The sequence below is a fragment of the Alligator sinensis genome, unplaced genomic scaffold, assembly GCF_000455745.1.
Source record: "Alligator sinensis unplaced genomic scaffold, ASM45574v1 scaffold147_1, whole genome shotgun sequence".
In the NCBI taxonomy this organism is placed as follows: Eukaryota; Metazoa; Chordata; order Crocodylia; family Alligatoridae; genus Alligator; species Alligator sinensis.
The window spans coordinates 2,056,190-2,079,971 of record NW_005841847.1 but is presented as its reverse complement, the minus strand read 5'-3'; the positions used below and the strand labels follow the sequence as shown (position 1 = coordinate 2,079,971).

At 43.0% G+C, this 23,782-nt stretch overlaps 1 protein-coding gene across 2 annotated transcripts in view; it reads left to right on the top strand.

Annotated features, from left to right (window-relative positions):
• The window catches only part of GXYLT1 (glucoside xylosyltransferase 1), a 44,022-nt gene extending 23,911 nt beyond the window's left edge, over window positions 1–20,111 (top strand). For both annotated transcript variants that reach the window (XM_025208201.1, XM_006015943.3), the window contains 3 exons: window positions 15,660–15,783; window positions 16,102–16,274; window positions 17,946–20,111. In XM_025208201.1, coding sequence (XP_025063986.1) covers window positions 15,660–15,783; window positions 16,102–16,274; window positions 17,946–18,107 — 459 coding nt within the window. In that variant the 3' untranslated portion in view covers window positions 18,108–20,111. The remainder of the gene's footprint in view (window positions 1–15,659; window positions 15,784–16,101; window positions 16,275–17,945) is intronic.
• The last annotated feature ends 3,671 nt before the right edge of the window (window positions 20,112–23,782 follow it).

Below are 23,782 nucleotides of genomic sequence, written 5' to 3'. Positions count from 1 at the left end.
TTTCCTGCCTATGCAGGGGGTTGGACTCGATGATCTATTGAGGTCCCTTCCGACCCTAACATCTATGAATCTATGAATACATTTAGAGAGGAATTAGAACAGTGAGAGAATGCAAGTAGACTCCTGTTTCCCCATTTATCACAAGGGAGAGGCTATGGAAATAGTTGTAGTAGTTAATTTTGAGATGTATTTAGCAGCCTTTCACTCATGTATTGATGTGGATTGAATCAGGTTTAGTGCCATATTTACCCGAATCCAAGACAACGCTCTGAATTTTTTTTATCCCCCCCCCCCCCCCCCAAATAATTAGATCTTTTATACATGGAAGATGTATAAATATATTATACTTTTTCATGTATAAGATCTAATTATTGGAAGGCTGTCTTAAATTTGTGCTTCATGTCCAGGGCTGGAGCTGTGCCAGAGCTGAAGGGTAGGCAGCTGCAGGAAAGGTGGGGAGCAGCGGCTTCAGGCAGGGCAGATGGTAGGGCTCTGCAAAGCTTCAGTAGCCGATTCGATTCGGAGGAGATTCAGCGTGATTCGGTGGCCAAATCTCCCAATCCAAATCAAATCAGGAGACGCATTAAAAGGCCTGAATCAAATTGGAAGCCTCCAAATAGATTCAGGGAGATTCGGAAGGCTTGCAGCAAACACAAACTGAGAAGAGGGAGGAGGATGGGATGATCTTCCATATATTGAAAAGGCTGAGGGGAGGGGGAAGACTGCTCTGATATTGACATCTGTAGCTGGCCAGTAACTGTGATTTTTCTCTGGGTTCCCTTCCAATCACAGAGCTCTGGGGGAGGGATGTAGAAACAACATATAAAGCTGCGTCTGAAGTAATCTGTGCCTTTTGTAAACTGTCTCTCTGTTGGAGCAACAGCATCTGAAAGGCTCTGGTTTGCTAGCTAGTCTCTCTTCTTGTAAGTTGTAGCCAATCCTTTCTTTCTTACCCTTGTGTACAATCCCTATTGTTATCCCTATCCATTCCTTTCAACTTATTCTTCCCTCAAAATCCTCTTATTTGTTCTTGTTGGTCTGTCTTGATTCTTTCCCCCCCCCCCCCCAAAAGAAACTAGTATTTTCCCTGACAGTGTGTCATCACTGTGCAGGAAAGCATAACATATATTACACTTACACATGCATTTTGCAGCACACCAAACATTATGAAGTGTGCTGGAAAGGCAGGTGCCAGGTCTTCTGGCAGGGGAGGGAGAGGGGACAGAGGGAGAGCTGCAAGTTCCCCACACCCAAACATAGACTCACCCTCTTTCCTGGCAGCAGTGAGTCTTCTGCTAGTGGGAGCAAGGAGGTGGTAGTAGTGGTTCCACCTGCACCACCACCACCAACCAGCAGCAACATGACATTCTCCACCCCAATTTCAGTTTCCAGCATGAGCCTTCCAGTGTCAGAGGAGGAGCTGGATCTGGAAGCAAAGGAGCTGAGGGCCATAGTGAAAGAAATTCTGGGGAAGCAGGGTGAATCTGAGTTTGTGCTCCACACCCCTCAAAGTTCCCCTAGAGGCAGGTCTCCTTCTCTGGAAGGCACTTTAAAAAAGGTTGTGGGGGCAGGTGGCTCAGCTCCTCCTGTTGTTGTGCCTCTGCCTGGTGAGGAGGCAGATAAGGCAGGATTCCCACCCTCAACCCAGAAGTGGGTGGTTAGTGTAGTGTGGGATCATTTTGAGGTGGCAGATGATTAAGGGTTGGTATCCTGCCTGCCAGCATTGCCCAAGGCAGATCAGCCTGGGCAAGGATAAGAAACACTTTGCCACTACAGCGATGCTGCTGAATCTCACGAGGCAGCACCCCCTTGCCCTTGTTCCTCCTCAACCTGGCACCAGTGGAAGCATGCCCCAAAAGAAGTTCCTCTCTCGTCCCCAAGAAGCAGAGGCAGGCCACCCTGGACCAGTGCGGGAAGGTGGAGACAAAAGCGGGGCATGTTGTGAAGGTGAACGGGGTCACCCAGAGCATTGGGGAGATGCTTGCTGTGGATGGCCAGCCCTTCTCCTCTGTCGAGTGTCCAGGGTTCAGGTGGCTCATGGCACTTGTGGCCCCATCCTACCAAGTGCCCACATGAACCACCTTTAGCAGGATGGTGGTGCCTATCCTGTATGAAGCATGCAGGGAGTACTTGAGGGAGGAGCTGCAGAAGGCAGGTCCGCAGGTAGTTTTGCACTTCACCTTGGACATCTGGAGCAGCTGGGGTAGATATCATGCTTACCTTTCCCTCACAGGGCACTGGTGCAGTCAGTCAGGGTATTGGTGGACTCTCCTTCAAGCCGAGGTGATGGATGAGTCCCACACGGCAAGGGAGATCATGGTGCAGGGGTGGCTCATTGGGCAGGGTGAGCTCACCTGCGGCTTTATGGTCACCGACAACAGGGCGGTGCATGATGCCAACTTTTTTGGCATCCGTTGTGTGGCACACAAGTTCCACCTCATAATCAAGGAAGCCTTGGAGGGGGACAGGGACTTCTCATCTACTGAGACATCCTTGGGTCACTATGAGCCAGCTCATTTTGAAATGCAGGAAGGTGGTGCGCTACTTCCACCAGAGCATCAAGGCAGCCAAGATGCTGCAGGACAAGCAGGCAGAGCTGAGTATCCTGCAGCACAAAATCATGCAAGATGTGGAGACTTGGTGGAACTTCACATACCTGATGCTGGAAAGGCTGGTCGAGCAACAGAAGGCCATCCATGAGATGGCCTTGGTCAGGGAGATTGGGATCAGCAGCTCCCGTAACAAAACAGAGTGGAGTACTATCTCCCAGATCTTGGTGGTCCTCAAACTATTCCTCGAGGCCACCAAAAGCCTCAGTGCTGGCGGTGCCCTCCTTAGCTAGGTGATCCCTGTAGTGAAGGTGCTTGAGAATGAGATGGAGAAGTTTGATCTATGTTTCTGGCTGGGGTAAGCCGCTTTCACCAGAGGTGCAGGCACTGGTGAAGCTGCTGAAGGAGGGCATCAAAAAACATCTGGATCTGTTGCGGTCTAGTACGGTCCATGTGCTGGCAGGCATATGTGTCCTGAGGGCTGAAGGGGAGCGTCTGCAGCAGCAAAGCCCTTGATCGCTGGATGCAGGTGAACAGAGTCAGGGAGGCAGAAGGGCAGAGGTGGGGGGGATATGGAAGAGGGGGATCCACTTTCCCATGCCAGCACTCCAACCACTAGCCAATCTCTTCCACCACAGCTGCTAACAATGTGGGCCAAAGGCATGGCTTCGATGTTGGGGTCCAGAGCCAACAGACCCCACCATCAGGCAGGTAGTGCAGAGGCCTCAGTAGCTATTTCACTGAGGCCGCGAAGCTGCTGCACTGCAACCCCTGGGCCTATTGGGCAACCCACAGCCAGGTGTGGCAGGATTTGGCCATAGTTACCCGGGAACACTTGTCCTGTCCACTGATCAGTGTTCCATGCGAAAGGGTGTTCAGCATTGCTGATGATGTAGTGACACCCCACCGCACCTCCTTGGATCCTGGTTTGGTGGAGTAGCTGGTGTTCTTGAAAGCGAACCTCCCGCTGCTGGGGTTCCCCAAGCTCCATGTACAGACAGAGTGAGTGCCACCCTCCTCACTCCGCACCTATTTGCGTTTTTTATTCTCTTTCAGAACGTTGAGGTGCTCTTTCACAGAAGTCCCTGCACCCGTCTGCCTGAAACCTGGCAGGCCTCATGCCCGCATGAGCGGCATCCCTGCTGTTTTCATCCGAATCTTCAAAAACATAACAAAGTTATCGGTATTTTACTGATTCCTTATTATAGTCTATGGCCGAGTCCCTGAATCAACGCTGAATCTCTGAATCTGAATCGGCTGAATTGAATCGGGGACAGTGATTCGAATCACCAAATCGAATTGCTGTCCCTTTGAATCGTCCAAATCCGAAGTGAATACTTGCTGCTTCTCACAGTAGTAGATAGGGAGCAGAGGCAGCAGCTGCAGCTCTGACTCCAACCCTAGATCAGGGCTGGAGCCAGAGCCAGAACAGCTGCTTGACCCACTCCCTCACCCCTTCTCCCCTCTGCACTTACTTTTGATTAAGGGTTGGTGTGAAAAGAATGAGATGATCAGTGAGACTATTCCAGTCTTCAGTCCTAATGTATTGAACACCTAAGCAATACTGCTACTCAACCAAAACCCTCAACAAGTATTCTTATGCAGGCCTTCTGAATGATACACAATGAGTCAACTGGCCAGCTCTTGTCACAGTGCCAGGAGTCAGTTTTGACTGGTGTGGTCTCCTCTTGCTCAGTGACAGCTCCTCAGACTTAAGTTTTTCCTTAGGCTTTCATACCCTTTTACAGCCCTCTTCTGTATATTCCATATATGATGATGCTATAGATTGGGGTGAGCAACTATTTGGGTCTGAGGGCCATGTAGGGAGTTTTCATGAGCTATTTGCAGGATGAGTCAACACTCACCCCTCCCCTGCCCAACCCCTCACCAGAATTTCCTATGTGGGATGGGGCTGTGGGTGGGCAGGGGGCAGGGTTCAGGAGCGGGATGAGCTGATGAGGCTGGGATCACAGAGCCAGGTTGTGGGGTGGTGACAGTACAGGGCTCGGGCCCAGGGCCAAGCTACGATCTGCTCTCTGCATGCCCCTGCCCTGTGCGGGGGGAGGGTGGTAGTAGGCTGCCTGGGCAATAGGTCCCAAAAGCTGGGCAGACAGGGAGGGGAGGAAGGTGGGGAGAGGGGGACAAGGGGCACAGTGAGCAGGTGAGCATGATGAACAGTCACCTGTCATCGGGCAGAGCAGGTGTGGAGTTTTGGGCTCCACAATTCAAAAAGGATGTGGAGAAGCTTGAGAGAGTCCAGAGAAGAGCCACACGCATGATCAGAGGTCAGGGAAGCAGACCCTACGATGACAGGCTGAGAGCCCTGGGGCTCTTTAGCCTGAAAAAGCGCAGGCTCAGGGGTGATCTGATGGCCACCTACAAGTTTATCAAGGGTGACCACCAGCATCTGGGGGAACGTTTGTTCACCAGAGCGCCCCAAGGGATGACGAGGTCGAATGGTCACAAACTACTTCAAGATCGTTTCAGGCTGGACATAAGGAAGAACTTCTTTACTGACCGAGCCCCCAAGGTCTCGAACAGCCTGCCACCGGAGGTGGTTCAAGTGCCTACATTGAACACCTTCAAGATGAAACTGGATGCTTATCTTGCTGGGATCCTATGACCCCAGCTGACTTCCTGCCCTTTGGGCGGGAGGCTGGACTCGATGATCTTCCGAAGTCCCTTCCAGCCCTGATGTCTATGAAATCTATGAAAGGCAGCTGGGACCCTGAGCCTCACGTGCTGGGGCAAGAACCTCTGGACTGAAGCTTCCTCCCCACCCGAAGCAGCACAGCAGGAGGAGCCAATGCTGGTGGTGAGGGGAGCTAAGCTGCAGCCACAACAGAAGCAGCCCCACTGGAAGCTGTGAGCACTGGGCAGGGCCGGGCCAGCAGGCACAGACAGGAGCACATCACTGGCTACGCCTGGCAGGGCTCAGCCTCTTGTGGGGTGGGCTGAACACAGTCAATTTGCACATGCCCACCTGCTGGACAGATCCAATCAGTTGGCAGGCCAGATCTGGCCCGCGGGCCATATTTTGTCCACTCCTGCTATAGAGCCTCACCAGTTACCTTTTACAGTAGTTATTTCCTCATCCATCTGTCACCCTCAGCCTGTTCTTTTTAATTTACTTCTCACCTACTGAGACATCCTTGGCCTTGTTTTGCTTTTCTATTCTATCTAGTTTTTCTACATTTTACAGCTATCTACATTTTGTTTTGCCTACAACAGTTGCTTATATTGCCGCTGCTCATTTCACTTGCAGCTAACGGTGTCCATTTGAAAAAAATGGCATAAGCTATCTTGAGGCAGCTTACAGGCCTACAATCCCCTTTTTGATAGTGGTTCCATTTAAGACGCCATTGTCCTAAATTGTCAACAGTCCAGGTATAAAGTGAGGCTCCACTCTTCTCAATGCCAAATGGGGTGCATCCACCTGTGGACAGATGTTTGGCAGGTCTCAGTGCTTACCCCAGCCTTGCCTGGTGATCACAGGGATCTTACCACAAGGTATCTGTGAGTATTCGATGCTAAGCCACCCTGGCAGTTCTTGCATATATATGCCTTACAGCTACAACCACTGCTGTCATGCTAATAAAAGCTTGAACAATTGAAATAAAAACAATAGGGTGTAACATCATATTAAATACTCCCGTGGTGGATAGAGGAACTGAGTAATGATTGCCACCAATGGTGTGTCCCTGCTTATTTAACTTTTCCTAAAACTTCAGTAATCTCACTGTTGTTATATTGAATTGATATTAGAATTTGTTTTGTTTTGCTCATTCTGTTTTGTTAATTGAGCAAAGTCAGTGTGTTCCATTAGTTGTTCAAATACATTTATATTCATTTCTAATTTGATAAGCATAATATCAGTATGCAGTGTGAGATCATGAATTAACAATTACATAGTGAGTACAGGGGTTTTGAACACACATGAAATCACTTGCTTTGGGTCTCAGCCTAGTAGATCCCATATTTTTACAACACGGTATGACAAATGTAAGAGACATTGTGAAACCCTGGGGACACTCACCTGATGATGTACTGATGCCCCTTAAAGGTGAATACAAATTTGTACCAGGCATCTGGATGCAGCAGAATGACAAAAAAGGCATTAAACAGCTGTAATACAGAAAACTGCAGAGCCCAAACCAGTATCATGGCCCTTACCTCTGGGTATTTCGCTGCCACTGGGTTACCTTATTGAGGGCTCAGTCATCCAAAGTCGCCAGCTTCCAGATTTTGCCACCCACTTTCCAGACTGATCAAATGGGATTGTTATTGGTGCATTGTATTTCCACTACTATTCCCTGTTCTTTAGAGCATTGATGGTTGGATGCTAGCTTCTGTTCTGTGGTGGAACTTATACTGCTACTGGGGAGGTGGGTCAGGCTTTTGAATTAGTACCTGAAGGGCCTGAACCACCTCCCCAATGGCAGTATAAATTTTCCCACATTCTGGCTTGTTTGTGGCCCAAACTGCCTGATTTCTATTTAGCTATTTCCCCTGTTTCCCCATCCCAGTCTAGGCAGGCTGTTATTCTCCTGTCTTTTAAGGCAGCGCACCAGTGAATTTTTATTACATTTGAATATCTGGGTCCTAACCGCTACAAAAAATGTTTCTTCTAATAAAGGCCCATCAAGGAACTATGTCAACAATTTTCCATTGGCCAAATCTACAATGGTATTCAATTGTTGCAGGACATTCGTTCCCAAAATTCCAGTGCCCCCTAGTGGGGTCATTTCAAATTTCAACCTGCCTGATTCCGATAGCACTATAAACTGCTTTTCCACTGAAAACAAAGTTCAACTTTTACCATCAAACCCTTTTAATTTTTCTTCTGCCTGCTCCCAATTTTAGAAAGACTTCTTTTCATTTCTTGCAATGGAAAATGAAGCACCTGTATCAATTAACATTTGCTGCCTCAGAGTCTTCTCTTCCCATGGATCAAATTTCACTGTTACCATGGGCTGTCCCCAGTGATCATAAGTGATTGGTGCTGAGTCTAAAATGGGGTGCACTGAAGATACCAGGCTGCCCCAGTAGTGACCTTTGGAAGGAACACTACCCTCCCTCTTCTTGTTTCTCCTTGTTCACCCTTTCGTTGTATCTTGCCAACCTCTGGACCAGTTAGTAACCTGTCTATATCTTCCTTTTTCTCATACTGCAGCAGTCTGTGCCACACTTCTGCTCTTAAAGGATCAACCATTCACTGTCACCATTTTCGTCAACTGTTTTCTATGATTCTATGAACCTATTTTTTTTTGTCTTTTACTGCTGAGCAGCCTTGCACTGAATGGCCTTTTTAACTTGTCATAATGAAAATCAGGTTGCTGTTTATTCCCAGTAGGCAGGCCTTCAGCAACATAGAGCAATTTCTTTTGTTCTATGTATGTCTGGTCTCTCCCTCCACTGCTGCCTTTCCCCAGGGAGCCATTGATAGTACTGTTTTGTGAGGAAAAAGAGTTCCATTACTACCACCTGCACTATATTTTTAATTGGGAGGGACAGCTGCAAAAATTTTTGGAGCCTTACACTCCTGGCAGATCTACCAGATCCCCCACTATATATTGGCTTTTGCCCTGTAGTGGGTTAACTGTCGTTAACTCACCATGGATGATGGCTGTCTTCTGCTTGAAAGGACCCTAGTGTCTACCAGCCACTTTCAGTTGGTTGGATGTAAAGGGCACTCTTGTCTGAACTAGTTCTATCTGGCAGTTTGTTCATGCCCCCAGATGAGTAGTTTCCTTAAGGATTATCAGGGCCATAGATACAGGTGCACTGATGCATCGGTATACTGATGAAAGTAAAATTAACATTATCGGCAATCAGCATTTTTTGGCTGATGTGATTGATAATGTCACCGATAAATGCTCTGTGCATGCACACAGCTGCAACATACATGGGGCCAGGAGCGCAGCCCAGCAATGTGGAGAGCAGTGACTAGCCGGTTAAGTCTTTGTGGGGGAGGGAATGGCTATGGGGGAATGAAGGGGTGTGGGGGGAGTACATTGAGGCCCCCATGGTGAGGAAGTGGGGCTGGGGCAAGGGAAAGTGCTACCCAGCCAGGATGGGGTGCGAGATGGAACCACAGGTGGCTCATTTGGGAGGTGGAAGGGGGTGGCTCCCCCCACTGCATGTATGCCCAGGAGGCATGGGGGGCATGTGCCCCCTGGCTTTGTGCATGGGGTGAGGGCAGTCTGCCCACTTGGGGTCAGGGGCTGCGACAGCCTCTTTCCAGCACTGGGGCTGGACCAGAGCTGTGCTCAAGGTGGGTGGCAGCAGCACTGGGAGGGGGGGCTACAGTGAATTTTGGGGTGGCTGTAGCCTACTCCATAGCCCCTGCTTGTAGTGCCGACCCCCTCTGGGAAGAGGCCATTGCAGCCCCGAACCCTGAGCCTCCAGTGGGCAGCCTGCCCTCGTACATGCCCCCCATACCTCCCTTGGGGTGCACACAGTGGTGGGAGCCGCCCTCCCTATGCTTCCCAGATGAGCTTCCCATGACTCCATCCCCTGCCCCACCCTGGCTGGGCAGTGCCTGCCCTTGCCCCAGCCCCACTCTCTCCCTCACTGTGGGGGCCTCTATCTGCACCCCCCCATGCCAGCCAGACTTAGCAGCCAGATGATGTTCCCCAAGCTGCTGGGCTGCATATCAACGATCGGCTCAGTACTGGCTGATATGGGTGGTTAATAATTGTTCATTGGTATCAGCCAAAAATATCTTTATTAATGCACCCCTAGTTATAGGCAGGGCTATCTCTAGGGTTGGGCGAGCGGGCCAGATGGGGGGCCCCATGCTTTGGGGGGCCCTATGGACAGTGCTGTACAGGCCCTGCTGTGTGCCACTGGCTCTGCGGTCCAGCTACTCCCTGCTGCCGCCCCGCTTCCTGCCTGCCCCCCCACCAGCCCTGCACAGGCTGATATTCCCCGGGCCCCATACACCCCTACAGATGGCTCTGGCCATAGGGGCTAGTTCATGCATATTTCTCAGCTCTTCCCCTAATGCGACATGTAGAGGGTGTCTTTTAGATACCAGATTCCATCTATCAATCTCATAATCATGATGATACAAATCAGGGGCATTATCGTTTTCCCCTTCACTTCCACCCTGGATGATTGCCACAATTCCTCTCAAGATGCCCAGCTTCTGTTCTTACTCCATTAATTGTTGCTTATAAGCACTATGATCAGAGGGTATGCCTGCCTATGCAGGTTAATGACTGCCCGCATTTCAGCTTGGGCATCCTGACCTGCCTTTTGCCATATTTCCTTTTCCTCTTTTCCCTTTATCACATGCAATACCTTCTGCAGTCTGTGCTCAGTTTCAGTTACGTTACAGTCATCCTTCAAAGCCAGTCCAAGAAAGTGGACGTAATATACCTTGACTTTAGCAAGTGTTTTGATACAGTCTCCCACAACATTTTTGCAAGCAAGCTGAGAAAATATGGGTTGGATGAATGGACTGTATGGTAGATAGAAAGCTGGATTGTTTGGTTTCAGTAGTAATCAGTAATGGGTAGTAATCAGTCGTTCAGTGTCTAGCTGGCAGCCAGAATCAACTGGAGTACCCCAGGGATTGGTCCTGGGGCTGGTTTTGTTCAGTATCTTCATTTATGATCTGGAAGATGGGATGGATTGCACCCTCAACAAGTTTGTGGATGACACAGACTGGGGGGTGTAATAGATACACTGACACCAAGCTGTGTTGGTGCAGTAGATGCACTGAAGGATATGGCCAGGATTCCAAGAGACCTAGAAAAATTAGAGGATTGGGCCAAAAGAATTCTTACGAGGTTCAACAAGGACAAGTGCCACGTCCTACACTTGTGACGGGAGAATCCTATGCACTGCTACAACCTGGGGACTGGCTGGCTAAGCAGCAGCTCTGCAAAAAGGGGCCTGGGGGTTACAATGGACAGTAAAATGGATATGAGTCAGCAGTGTGCCCATATAGCCAAGAAGGATAAAAGCATACTGGGCTGCATTAGTAGAAGTGTTGCCAGCAGATTGAGGGAAGTAATTATTCTACTCTGTTCTGCACTGGTGAGGCCACATCTGGAGTACTGTGTCCAGTTTTGGGCCCCCCAATATAGAAAGGATGTGGACAAGTTGGAGAGAGTCCAGCAGACAGCAACAAAAATGGTGAGGTGGCTGGAATGCATGACTTACAAGGAAAGGGTGAGGGAACTAGGTTTTTTCCGGTCTGCAGAAGAGAACTGAGAGGGGATTTAATAGCAGCCTTCATTTACTTGAAGGGTAGTTCCAGAGAGGATGGAGCTAGACTGTTCTCAGTAGTGGCAGATAACAGAACAAGGAGCAATGGTCTCAAGTTGCAGCAAGGGAAGTTTAAGCTGGATATTAGGAAACACTCTCAGGAGGAGGGTGGAGAAGCACTGTAACAGGTTACTTAGAGAGGTGGTGGAATCTCTGTAACTGGAGGTTTTTAAGGCCCAACTTGACAAAGTCCTGTCTTTAATGAAGTAGTTGGGGATGGGTCCTGCTTTGAGCGGGGGGTTGGACTAGATGGTCTCCTGAGGGTCCCTTCCTACTCTAATTTTCTATGATTCTGTGATTTCTTGCAACACTGCCATCTGTGCCTTAACATTCTCTGTTTATCGCTGTCACTGACAGTATTTATCCTGCTAACTCTGCACTTCTACCTTTTCCTGTGCCAACTCCTCAGTCAGTTCTCCAGCTACCATGAGCAGGCCCTGTAATGCTGCTCACTTCTTAGTCTTTTTTTCTCAGTGGATTTTTTCCAGAGGCCATCCAAGAGGACCACTGCTTACAAAAGTCCTCTAGAGCAGGGGTTGTATGCGTACCCCTGGCAGTACTTTGAAAGGTCCCAGAGGGTACATGGGGGTGGGCAGGGATGGAGCGCCGCCACCCTGCGCTGCTGTCTCACAGGAGCTGGGCTCGGGCGGGGCAAGAGCAGGGCCGCACAGACGCTGTGCAGCTGCCGCTCACCACGCCCGGCTGCTCGTCACCTCCTCCCCGCTCGGTGTCCAGCTGCTCGCCACCCCACTTATCCCGAGGGTACACTTACTGAAAAGGGGGCTGCCAGGGGTACACTTGTTAAACAAGGTTGAAAACCCCTGCTCTAGAGCACTGTTCTTGTTCTGAAATGTCCCCTTGTCCCAAAACCAGGGCATGATAGCCTCTGCCACCCATTTGTCAAACTCTTCTACTTCTGTTGCCGTGGTGTTGGTTTTGGAAGGGTGAAGATCCCTAATTCAGATATTTCCTACTTGCCTGTGATCCTGTATGGTCCCCTCTCCCTGCTAGTCAAGGTTGCAGCCCTTGGAATCCAGGGAGGTTCAGTAAATCTGGATATTCTAATCTCTGTCCACTCAAGCCCAACCAGGGATACCAAATCTGTTACACTCTTTTTGATTTAAGGGATGGTGTGAATGGAATGAATTGATCCATGAGACCTATTCCAATCGCTAATCCTAATTTTTTGAGCACTTCAGTGATCACGCTACTCAAACAAAACCTCCAACAGTTTGCAAAGGGATTCTTACGCAGACCTTCCAAACACTGCACAATGACTCAGCTGACTCAATGTTGTCACCGGGGTTCACAGTTTTGACTAGTGTGGTCTCGTCTTGCTTGATGACAGCTCCCCAAACTTAAGTTTTTTTTCTATAGGCTTTTATACCCTTTTACAGCCCTCTTCTGTATATTCCATATATGGTCATGCTATAGATTCTCACCAATTACCTTTTACAGCAGTTATTTCCTCATCAGTCTGTCACCGTCTGCCTGTTTCTTTTTAACTTCCCGCTTACTGAGCCAACCTTGGCCTTGTTTTGCTTTTCTATTCTATCTTGGTTTTTTATGTTCTGCAGCTATCTACATCTTGTTTTGCCTACAATAGTTGTCTATACTGCTTCTGTGCTCATTTTGCTTGCATCTAACGGTGTCCATTTGGAAAAGATGACATCAGTTGTTTAGGTAGCTTACAGGCCTATGCCCCTACCACCCTTTAGTGAAATCCAAGATGAGGTGTTTTTTTCCTCATGTTAAATAGAGGGTGGGGGGAGTTAGATTTAAATGCATATGATATTCACTTTCTTGTGCTGAACTTTGCTTCTACTTAACTGCTGCAGAGGTGGTTAGTCAAGTTACATTCAGGTCAATCAGAAGGGAGGGCAGGGTTGTACTTCAGAGGCAAACTGTTTCAGAGTCATGAACTTTTATAGGCTAGCATCTGGCAAAGGGGGTTGTTGGGATGGGCTGCCTCTCTGAATCACTTAGTCTCAAAGGTGCCAACCTACCCTACCTTCTGCCTCTACAAAACTGCTAGGAATTCAGCCATACCTTTCTTCCTATGTAAACTCAGTTCTCAGTGTGCAATTAAGGCATTGATTCTCAACCAGAGTGCCCTGAGATCCTTTTATAGGTGCCTTGAAATGCTGCACAATATTAGCACTATTAGGTTTGTACATATAATTCACAAGGTAAACCAAGAGATTTCAAATAGGAAATCCATATCGTCAAACCCATTTTGACCTGTTGTAGTATTTCCAAGTTCCTTGCAATAGAAGAATTACTCTATATTTTCTGTAGTCAAAAAAAAAAAAAAAGAATGTGAAAGCTAAGAGCTGACATTTTCTGAGGGATATGTTGAGTATAACAAGGGGTGCCTTGAGTCTGCAAAGATTGAGAACTATTGAATTAAGGATTTAACCTTCAATTTACAATAGTTTTTCTACTTGTACACTGATTTAATGTGTAGAATGGAAAGAGGCTTCATCCTGAGTTGAGGATTTTCTCTACTCAATTCATTTCTCCACATTTCCCTTTTATTACTTCTGGGATTGTACTGTAATGTGTCTACATTGCAATGTAACCGAGAAATACCTGTACTCAAGCTAGCTTAATTTAAAACTGATTAGAATACATCTAAGCTGTAGTAGCATGTATCTATGTGGGTTATTTTTATCCAGAGCAGCCCGTATTCAGTTCAAGGGCTAAGAGAATTTCCTTTTTCCATGCAGTTGGATTTTGAAATTTTTTTTTAATTACATTATTTCAGTCAAATTCACAGTATTAAAGCAAAGTAATTTATCCATAAGAAAAACAAATTATATTATAATCAAATAACTAAATCCTGGTATTTGTAAGTCCCCAAATAAGACACAAGTAGAAGACCTTATTTGTGGTCTTCCTGTTTTGATTTAAATGAAATCACACGTACCATCAGCAGAGCTTCATATTTAGTTATGTTGTAATCTTGCACTCTGCACAAAGTACAATTTTGGGAAAAGACTCTATTTTCTTAATATTCCTACATAACCAAGTGTTTGAATCCCTGCTTCAAGTGCAGAACTCAGGTCAAACATAGCTATAGAAGCATTGAAGCTTCTACAATTGTTTTGGCTTTTTTAAAAGCTGTTCCTATCCTCTGCAGCTTTGTCAAAATAACTCATTTGAAGTGTTCATTTTAATCTATAAGTAAAAATACTGCGTTGTGTTTTTTCCTGGTTAGTTGACACTATAATTAATAATTATTTAAATTTAATATGAGGGGGAGCAACGTTGCTCAGGACTGGAAGCCATGGTTGGTTGAAGAGTTCCCAAGATGATGTACATCATTGACTATAGCTGCACATTGAGTTTGTTGCATGGTAACCAGTTCCTGACTGGCGTGCAGTACTCTGCCACAGAGTACAAGATGGCAAGAGCTGACATCCTTAGAGTTAAGGGTCTTGCACCCCACAATGACCCAGCCAGCTTGTTAAGGATATTGTTATGTGCCTTAACATTCATTGCTGTCTTTTTCAAGTGTTCATGATAGTTCAGAGTGTGGTGTAGCGTTATACTCAGGTAGATGGGTTTTGTTTCATGCCTCAGCCTCTGACCATTCAGGTAGATGTTCAGGTCCTGGGCAGCATTGGCATTGTGTACGTGGACAATGCTGGAAATTCTTACTGATGCTTGGCTGGAGGCTCCAAATCTTGCAGTAGTCGTCCAGCTTTGTGATGTCACCATGCAGGGTGTGTTCTAGCCAAACCAAGCCTGCCACTGCACGACGATCTCTTAAATCTACCTGCTGCACATCTACCATCATGACACCCAGTATGGTCCAAACTGTTGCATGGCGGATAATGGTATTTGCCTTATCCAACCTGCTACACGGCGGAGATCCTCTGGTGTGAGGGATGGAGGTCGACATTACCACCAAACAAGTTTCTTATCACAGATCCTACAGTCTGCCCACCTGGCTTCAATCTGCCACGCTGTCAGTGGGCCTGGCTGAATAGGTTCTGGACAGGGCAAGGTCTGTGTGCAGCCAACCTCCACCATAGGGGTCTTTGCGACAATCCAGATTTGTAGCTGTGGGAAAACACATACCATGTTGCATGTTGTCGATAAACTTAGTCAGCAGGCAGTCAGTTGTAGTCTGCAGGAACTGCACATGACCACTGAGGATGCCATCGCATGAGTTGGCAATTATGTACATACTGGATGACTTAAATTAATGTAATGAAAGTAATTCAAAAACTTTGAATAATTTCTATATATTTATACACTGATATTGTAACTAATCTTCTTTCATAGCTGTTTTTGGAACATACCTCCTTGCTTTGGTATATAATAGGGTTTAAGACCAGTTGAATGCTTCCTGTTGTACCACAAGAACTGTTTGAAATTTGAGGTAGAGACTGTTAAATTTAAAATCTAATTTAAAATTTCTTGTCCAACTTCATACAGAATTTTCAACTAGAATAGATTTAGATGTCTTGTTTATTTCTATTGATCTGCAACAATGGCTGTGGATTAGATTTCTGCTTGTTGGTACTGTCTCAGTTTTGTAAAATGTGTTACATTTTGTGAAATACAAGTGAAATATTTTGGCAATTATGTAGGAGATGATAACTTGCAGTCTTGTTTAACCTAATCAAAGATGTTTTCAGAAGAGAAGGTGCAGTTTAAAAGTCATTGAACTTGGGCGCGAGAGGTTATTTAAAAGAAAACTGCATGTACCTTTCAGTTTTGAATAGTAGATGACTTTTCTTTGACATCTTTCTTTTGAATTCTTTCTTTAACTTATCTTTTAGATAAATGTCTGTTTTTTCTTACCTTTATTGTTTTAAATAGAATGATATGACAACAGCACGGTTACAGTGGGAAGAAATTCTTATGCCATTGCTCAAGAAGTACAAGCTCAACATAACTTGGGGTGATCAGGATCTATTGAATATTATATTTTTTCATAATCCAGGTAAATCTTTTACTTTAAGCATTCATGCTACAATTGTAAGATATATTTTTTTTCTAAATTAATAAAAATGACCAGTTCAATAGAATATTTTAAGTGAATAAGTTCCAAATAGCATTTTGTTTTGTTTTAAAAATACTTTTCATATCACTTTTGACACTTGTATGTTAACTAAATATCAGTTATTTAAATGTTGTTTAATTCTAACAATTTATAAAAAAAAAACCAAAAAAACCCAACAAGGTGTTATCTTAACAAGATAAGTATTTGTGTTATCCTAAGTGTTTCATTGTCAACTATGTATTATGTGTTTTTGAATAGAAAGCCTTTTTGTCTTCCCTTGCCAATGGAATTATCGACCTGACCACTGCATTTATGGAAGTAATTGTAAGGAAGCTGAAGAAGAAGGAATATTTATCTTACATGGAAACAGAGGGGTTTACCATGATGATAAACAACCAACTTTTAGAGCTATATATGAAGCAGTAAAAAATGTAAGTAACTATGTAATTTGTACACTCATACGTTATATAGAATTATTTTCAATATATTCATTTTGAAGTAGGATATATTTGATAGGATTTGTTTAAATTTAACCTGATATTAATTCATTCTTCTAGCATTACATAAACATCTTAGTTCTAAATAGTTCACACTTTCAGACGATTTACAATTCAGCTCAGTTTTCAGTCTTTTGCTGTAATGCCAGGGCAACTTGTTAGTTCTGTTTCATAACTAACATTTTAGTGTGTTTAAGAGTTTTTGTAGGTAAGGAATCTCACCTTACATGCATTTCAAGACCATATGTTCACTCTTTTACAATAGTTAGATGCAAATGTATAGGAAACGATATAATATTTGTATAAGGCTATTGCATTACATAGAGACTGTATTTCTATCTTTGTGAGGCACTGTGCAAACGAGAAGAGATGTTCTCTGCCCCAAAGATGGTACAGTATATTTAGATTTTGATTATAAGGTGTATTTTCATGTTGGGAAACAATCATGTTGTATCATGTTATTATAATCTGTCCTGCATACTAGGTGTAAAATACGTGGTTATCTCTTTAAGTTTTTTTTTTTGTTTGCCAAGAGTGTTGGATTCTTTTTATTTTGCAAATAAGACTTCTAATAAACTATTTATTACTACATCAGTATACTCACTGAAGACCTGTAAAATTTAGCATTGATGTGCATTTTAATGTAGAAGACTCGTGTATATAACCTTCAAAAATCAATAGTATATTTTAATGGTACTTTATTACAGGTTGTCATATGGTTATAAAAATGAAGAAAAGTACTTTTGGGGGTCTGAGAATACACTGCACAGAAAGCAAATGTGTTCCCATAAAAATGCGATTTCTTTGTTTCCTTTGAGCATTGTCAAAAGAAAAAAAGAAATTTCTTTCCTTTTATTTATTATCCCATTTGGTTTATGAATATGCTACAAAGTGTATAAAACAACACTGAACCAATGATTATAAGATTAGCAAGATTATTCTACATTGAAATGTTGGTTTTGCATATAATTTACGTATATCTTTATAAAACAAAAGCTGTAGCGCTGTATTTTTCAGGTCCACATTAAATACCGTATATAGTTGACCATCATTCAATGTAATGACGCTGTTGTCTTTAGCAGAACTACAGATTACTCTTTTCACCGTTATTTCAGTGCAACTCCAAAAGAATTGGTTTTTTTTTTTTTAAACTATATTTATATTGGAATAATTACATATTTTTCAGGCCAAATCCCAAAAACAGTGGAAATATGACCAAGGGAATAACCCTTGGACTATTTTAGATTTTTAGAGCTTTTTTTAAAATTTGTTTGCCTGACTGTGTATGTTGGTTTTTCATTTTGTCTAAGCAAGAAATGTTATGTGTTGCTTTGTTAAACCAGTCATTAGAAGTGTTTCATCAGTGAAAATGTACTCTCAGCAATTGAGTTATTTTTATTATATATTACATTCAAAACAAGGTGTCCAAAGATTTTAAAGGCATGAATTATCTAATGACCGCGGTTTTATGTACTTGGTTTTGTGTTGTAAAGATGGATATTCCAAAATAACAATGAAGACATTTTCAACACTCTTATGATATTTCAAAAAAGGAATCATGTTTCTACTACCTGACCTTCCTATCCTTTCTAATTCTTTCCCTAGCATTCGTTTGGAAAGGACCTGGTTCATTCCCTGTTACAACCTCTAGAACTGGAACTGCAGAGGACAATGCATACCTATTGTGGAAGAATATACAAAGTATTCATAAAGCAGTTAACCAAAAGCATAGGAGATGTTGGTATCAGAAGATCAAAGGGAAGTTGATTCTCACTATGAACTCACAAAACTGTGAATTGGAACAATAACGGTGGATTACACGTATAACGTAGGGAGGTTACTCAGTGCAAGAGCTATATATAATATGGCTTGAGTCAACTGTTCCTAATGTGTCCAGGTAAATGTTTACCAGCGTTATGAAATGAAGAACTTGTTTGCTGGATGAAGAATAGGAATGCCATCCTGCATTGAAGACATTTCTGATTCTTTTGAAGCTTAATCTCAGCTAATTTTTATTCCGGTTCTGATGAATATGAGTGTTACTGACTGTTATAGTCAGTAGTTTGAGTTTGCATAATTCCATTGTCTATAATGCTCAAATGAGAGAGACAAAAATGAAGTTTCTTTTGGGGCGGGGAGGGGCAAGTGTACCTCCATATGTAATCTGAGATTCTCTTAAACTGTGAATGTAGCAATAATTGAGTCCGCACTAACCTCACTTTAAAAGTGTGAGAACCAGTTTGTTTACAAGGCAGAAATTATTCTGTTTTCAAAGAAATGTGATATAACTATTGACAATCTGTATGTGCCTTTGTGTTCATCTCACACATGTTAAAATACTGTTTTGACAATCATGTTTCGTATATTTTAGATGCAAACTGCACATTAAGAACACAGTTTTCAGAGCAAGGAGTAACTAGTTTAGGTAGAACTAGTTTCCCCATCTTTAGATTGATACTTTCTTTTATACAGCATTTATTAAGTGGTTGTTGCGCCATCTTGCCCAAATATTCCAGCTAAGTTGTTTTGGTTTTTTTGTTTTGTTTTTACAGAGATACAATATGAGATTTTTTTTTCCTTTTTTGTTTAAACACTTTTATTAATGCTAGTGAGATGTTTTTGCAACTTTACTGGGCATTCTGGAAGCAGAAACTATAATGGAAAGTTGCTTCTATCCTATTTCACTCCCAAGTGTTACTACATTTTAAAATATTATAGATATTTTAAGTTGATGGTGAATGTCTATAGTGGGTTTTTAATGGTTCACCAAAATGCATATATGGCAGGCTTCCTATGGGAAATTAGGTAGTAATCATAAAAATATGATCCTGTTACTAAGTTTCTTTTATATCTTTGTTTTGTTTCTTTTTGGATTGGTGCAGTCCTCTGTCTCGCGCTACATCCTCAAACAATTTTGCATATTGGTCAAGTAACAAAGCTTTAAAAAGTTGGCTTTGATCATTGACTTCAGTAGAGCTATACTGATTTATGCCAGTGGAGGGTTAGGTTCGTTTTAATTTTTCTTCACAAAAAACAGGTTTCATTACTTGCAGGATGTAATTTATTTCCATTTCATGGAGGAGAAACAAAGTAAGAAAAATATTGATTCTTAATATTAGCAAAGTCTTACTTTAATCTTTGTCATGAAATGCTGTTAAGTAATACTTGAGTTGAATTTAAATAATTATTTCACCTCATGCCTTTTATAAGCCTTTCATGGCTTTTTCATGGAGAGCTAGGGAGTTCCTTTGCTGCCTTCAGCCTAGAGAATTCCTTTCTTGTCCCCCACCTTAGTTCCGTGCTTTGAGGCTTTACATTGTGACCATTCTTCTGTCTGAGAGTGACTGGCTCTAATGTCTTACAGATCCAGCTTGCTTGAAGGAGTCCCTTGAGCAATATAAAAACACATCCAGTATTGAGAGTATTGTCTCTTTTCTGTTTCCAGTCCCTGCTGGCCAGGGTGCAATAGGTTGGGATGAGAAGTGGAAGCCAGAATATTTCATGTGGAGCGAAAAACATTTTTTCCCTTTAAAAAATCTTTCTAAATTTGAAGCCTATATGAAAGCACTGTAAAGTTGCCTGGTCTGCAGTATGTAATGCATTATTTTTTTTACATAAACTGTTTTGTATCAGTGTGTCTTCATTTTTTTAAATTTGTTGCTTGTATAATGTCTGTTTGGAAACATATTATCCCTTTTTTTCCAAACTTCCTCTCTTACTGAAATGTTCATCTGACTTAACCTTTTCATATGGCAGCTCACTCACCCCAAGTCACCAAAGCTGGGACTTGAACTCAGATCTCATCTCCCACATGGTAGATAGAAACTCTGCCACACAGCCACCAGTGCTGGTGGTGGCCAGGTTCTGGAATGGGCTTCCAAGTGAGGTGGTGCTATCACCTAGCTTGGAGGTCTTCAAGAAGAGGCTAGAGAGTCACCTGGCTGGGGTCATCTGACCTCAGTCCTCTTTCCTGCCAGGGGCAGGGGGTCAGACATGATGATCCGTTGTGGTCCCTTCCGACTATGAATCTATGATCTGTTAAAGTTTGTGGATATTTTTTTTTAGGAAAGTTAGGAAGAGTTTAAGAGCTAATCCAGCTTTCCCCACTTTATTTTAATTCCTTTTCATCCAGAAAGAGTACCTCTGGAATTTCCAAATGAGGCTAAATATAAAGCTGAATCCTAAGAGTGGGAAGACATTTGGGCTTAGTTTTGAAAATTTGCATGCTATTCTATTCCTCGCAGTAGACTTTCACTGTATTTGATGTTATAAGCCAGAGGTTGTCAACCAGGGGTACTCATACCCCTATGGATACTTTGAAAGGTCCCAGGGGGTATGCGGTGGTGGCTGCCACTTGCTACGCCCCAGCTCGACATCTGGCATACATACATGTATTATGTATGTATATTTTGTCTTCCTGTGCTCTAGACAGACTATTAGAGAAAGAGAGGGAAAAGTACTTTTGGTAATTTGCTTATAATTCAATTTCGTGTCCTGAACTATTTTTGCAAGTTATTTTAAATACTTCAATTCAGAAAATATGGTTAGGAAAAAATCTGTCTGTCTTTACATTTTTACAGCTGCTCTATCAAGGAGCTGTAGGAACTTTATGCAATAAAGGAAGAACTGAAATTTGGCAGATGGGTTTTTCTCTTATCAAGGAGATGCCCTTTGCTGTGCCTGAGAGAATCGACCCACATTTGACCAAGTTGTAAGCCCCTGACATGTCTCAGTTCAAAAATGTTCAATAGAGATTTTACAGAGGTTGGTAGCTATAACATCTGCACTCCTAGAACCTGTGAGATTGAGCATCACATATGCACTAGGCTGTGTATGCTCCATGCCCATAAAGTGATTGAGAGTGGGCCTGCTCTTGTCCTACACACCTACTCTACAGCATCTACCATTGTAGGCAGTACTTGGATGGAGAAAATAGTCTGACTCCAGTGTAGAAACAGAGGAATGGACTGGAGGGGTTAGCAGCCAGAAAGCTAAGGGCAAAAGGAGTAGTTGATGGGAATAAAGGTGGGAAGATGCAGTAACTTGGAGTGGATTGGAGCAGACAAGGAGGGAAGAATGATATAAATTGTGTGGGTGTTAGGGACTATAGATATATAATTGCTAAAGCATACAACTCAGTAAGCTGGAACTGAATCCAAGACCCCTGAGTCTCAATGCTTTTTTGATGTTGATTTTCCTCACATGGCTCTTCTGTGCTCCTATTTAAACAACATTAGTTCAAGTGTATGTAGAGCCATAACCCATTTGGAGCTACAGGACAGAATAAGTTTCCGAGTTTGCTTTTTTTAAAATGTAGATAGTTGCATACAAAAATTAACAGTTAGAATATTAATATTACAAAGCTAATTAATGCCTGAGGAATCTTATTTCAGTCCCTTTAGTCATCTGCATTATAATCTTTTAAATAAAAACTAATTTCTTCCCACAGGGGTTCAGAATGAATGGGAATGAATTACATTTGTCTGATTTCCTGGGTCTGGTTCCTTCTGTCTGTTATGAGCTAGATTTAAACTGGGGAGGGTGCCCACTGCCACTCATTTAAAGAGCATTGTAGGAAGCCATTAATTTCCTTTATGGAACAAGGTTGCTGAAACAAAAGTCTTTAATCAAAACACAGAGATGCCGAAAGCAAAGGTACACGTGAAAACTGCTCTAGAATTTGAACTCCTTCAAGTGAGGGGGGAGGTGGGGAGGAGTGAAGAAGAGAAACGGAAATTTTGAAGGAGCAGAAGGCTAAAGACACAGTCTGTACGAACTCTTAAGAGCATGGCTTCCGAGAACCCTAGAGAGAGAACTTTCTGACCTGAGTGCTAACTAACAGTTTCATATTCATAGGTCCAAGCCTTTTTCCAGTTTTTTTTTTCCTCCTGTGTTCAGGGAAATAGGTTATCATACTTTGAAAATAAATAGGATTGTATATGAGAAATTCCTGGTTCTAATGCCATCAGGTTCTTGTGTGCATTGAAACAACCAGCAGAATTCCCAAATTTGGCTAACCACCTGGATCCTATAACCTTCTCCTGATCAGAAACCTCATAGCTATCTTTATGCAGTGCTTGCCAGCTGATTAATTAGCTCTGCCTCGGATGAGCTAATTATCTTGAAGCACATCATCATACAAACAGTTATGCTGTTTCAGTTTGGGAGGTGGTGTACACAGGAGCATAGTGGAATTAAGTACAGGATGGACGAGTCGCACACATGCCCTTTGCTTTGCTGACAGAGATTGTCAACCCTTTGCTATAACAGGACACAGTTATAGAGCTGCAACTTTTCCTAGCTGATTTTCAAAACTGGATGGGGAAAAAAACCCATTTGCACAAACTAATGTACTGCTGCTGCAGCTGGCAACAGTTTCTCCACACCTTCAGAAGTGGATTTTTGTCCACCAACTTAGTTTTGTAAGTGTCCATTTCTTAAGGAATGGGATGTTAACCATTAAAATATATATAAAAAATACTGGTGATTTCTAGGTATTGGAAACCTTGGTGAGGACAAGTATTGTCTCAAATGTGGGGAAATGACATGTTAAACCCATTGCTGCTAAGCTATAGGTACTGACAAAAGTGAGAATCCCATTAGAAATCCCTAAGTGAAGCAGAATTATAAGCAAATAACTTTCTCTTAGTGTGTCTGAAGTTGCAGTTTTTGTTTATGAGTAAGCCTCTTAAACATAAAATAAAGGTCAAGCCACTCAGTCACATGACAATATTAATTTATACACTGTCAAAGAAGTATTTATTTTGATCAAGGCAACAATGATATATACCTATACAAAATAAACTGGTATGTGGATTTTGTGCAGTTCAACTTATTTAGGGGGAAAACATTTTAAAAAAACAATTATCACACCCCCACAAATGGTACAAATTACTGTTTCTATAATACAGTGTAGGTCATTGAATGAACTCCTGTATTTACTAGAATAGCATTTATAGGAGTCTATACATAGATTTAATTCTTTACAAATGCCAGATCTTATTGGGGATTCCTTTTTGTAATTTCAGTTATGGAAGCTGGTAAAAAAAAAAAAAAAAAAAAAAAAGGTTTCTTAACTTGACAAAAACTAAAGAAGAAAAGGATAGCTCTTCTTTACCTTGTAAAAATAATAAGTTCAAACTTAGGTCTGTTCATTTGTAATGGGATACTCAATGCATGCTATCAAATTGTGAGAAGGAGAGAGGAGAAAGCTAGTGTTCTCCTTGGCTTTGCATTGTTGAATTCATTAATGAAACGCACAGTGAGCAAAGCACGGTCATGAAAGTTAGAAACATTTTCTCAATAATACATTGTCTATTGTTTCTCCAGTTTATTTTTAATTGCTCTATAGCAGTGAATAGCAACATTTTCTAGCTTGGGTCCGGCTGGGGTAGCCTTGGGACCTAGCTACCACTGCCACATCTCACAAAAGGACAGTACTT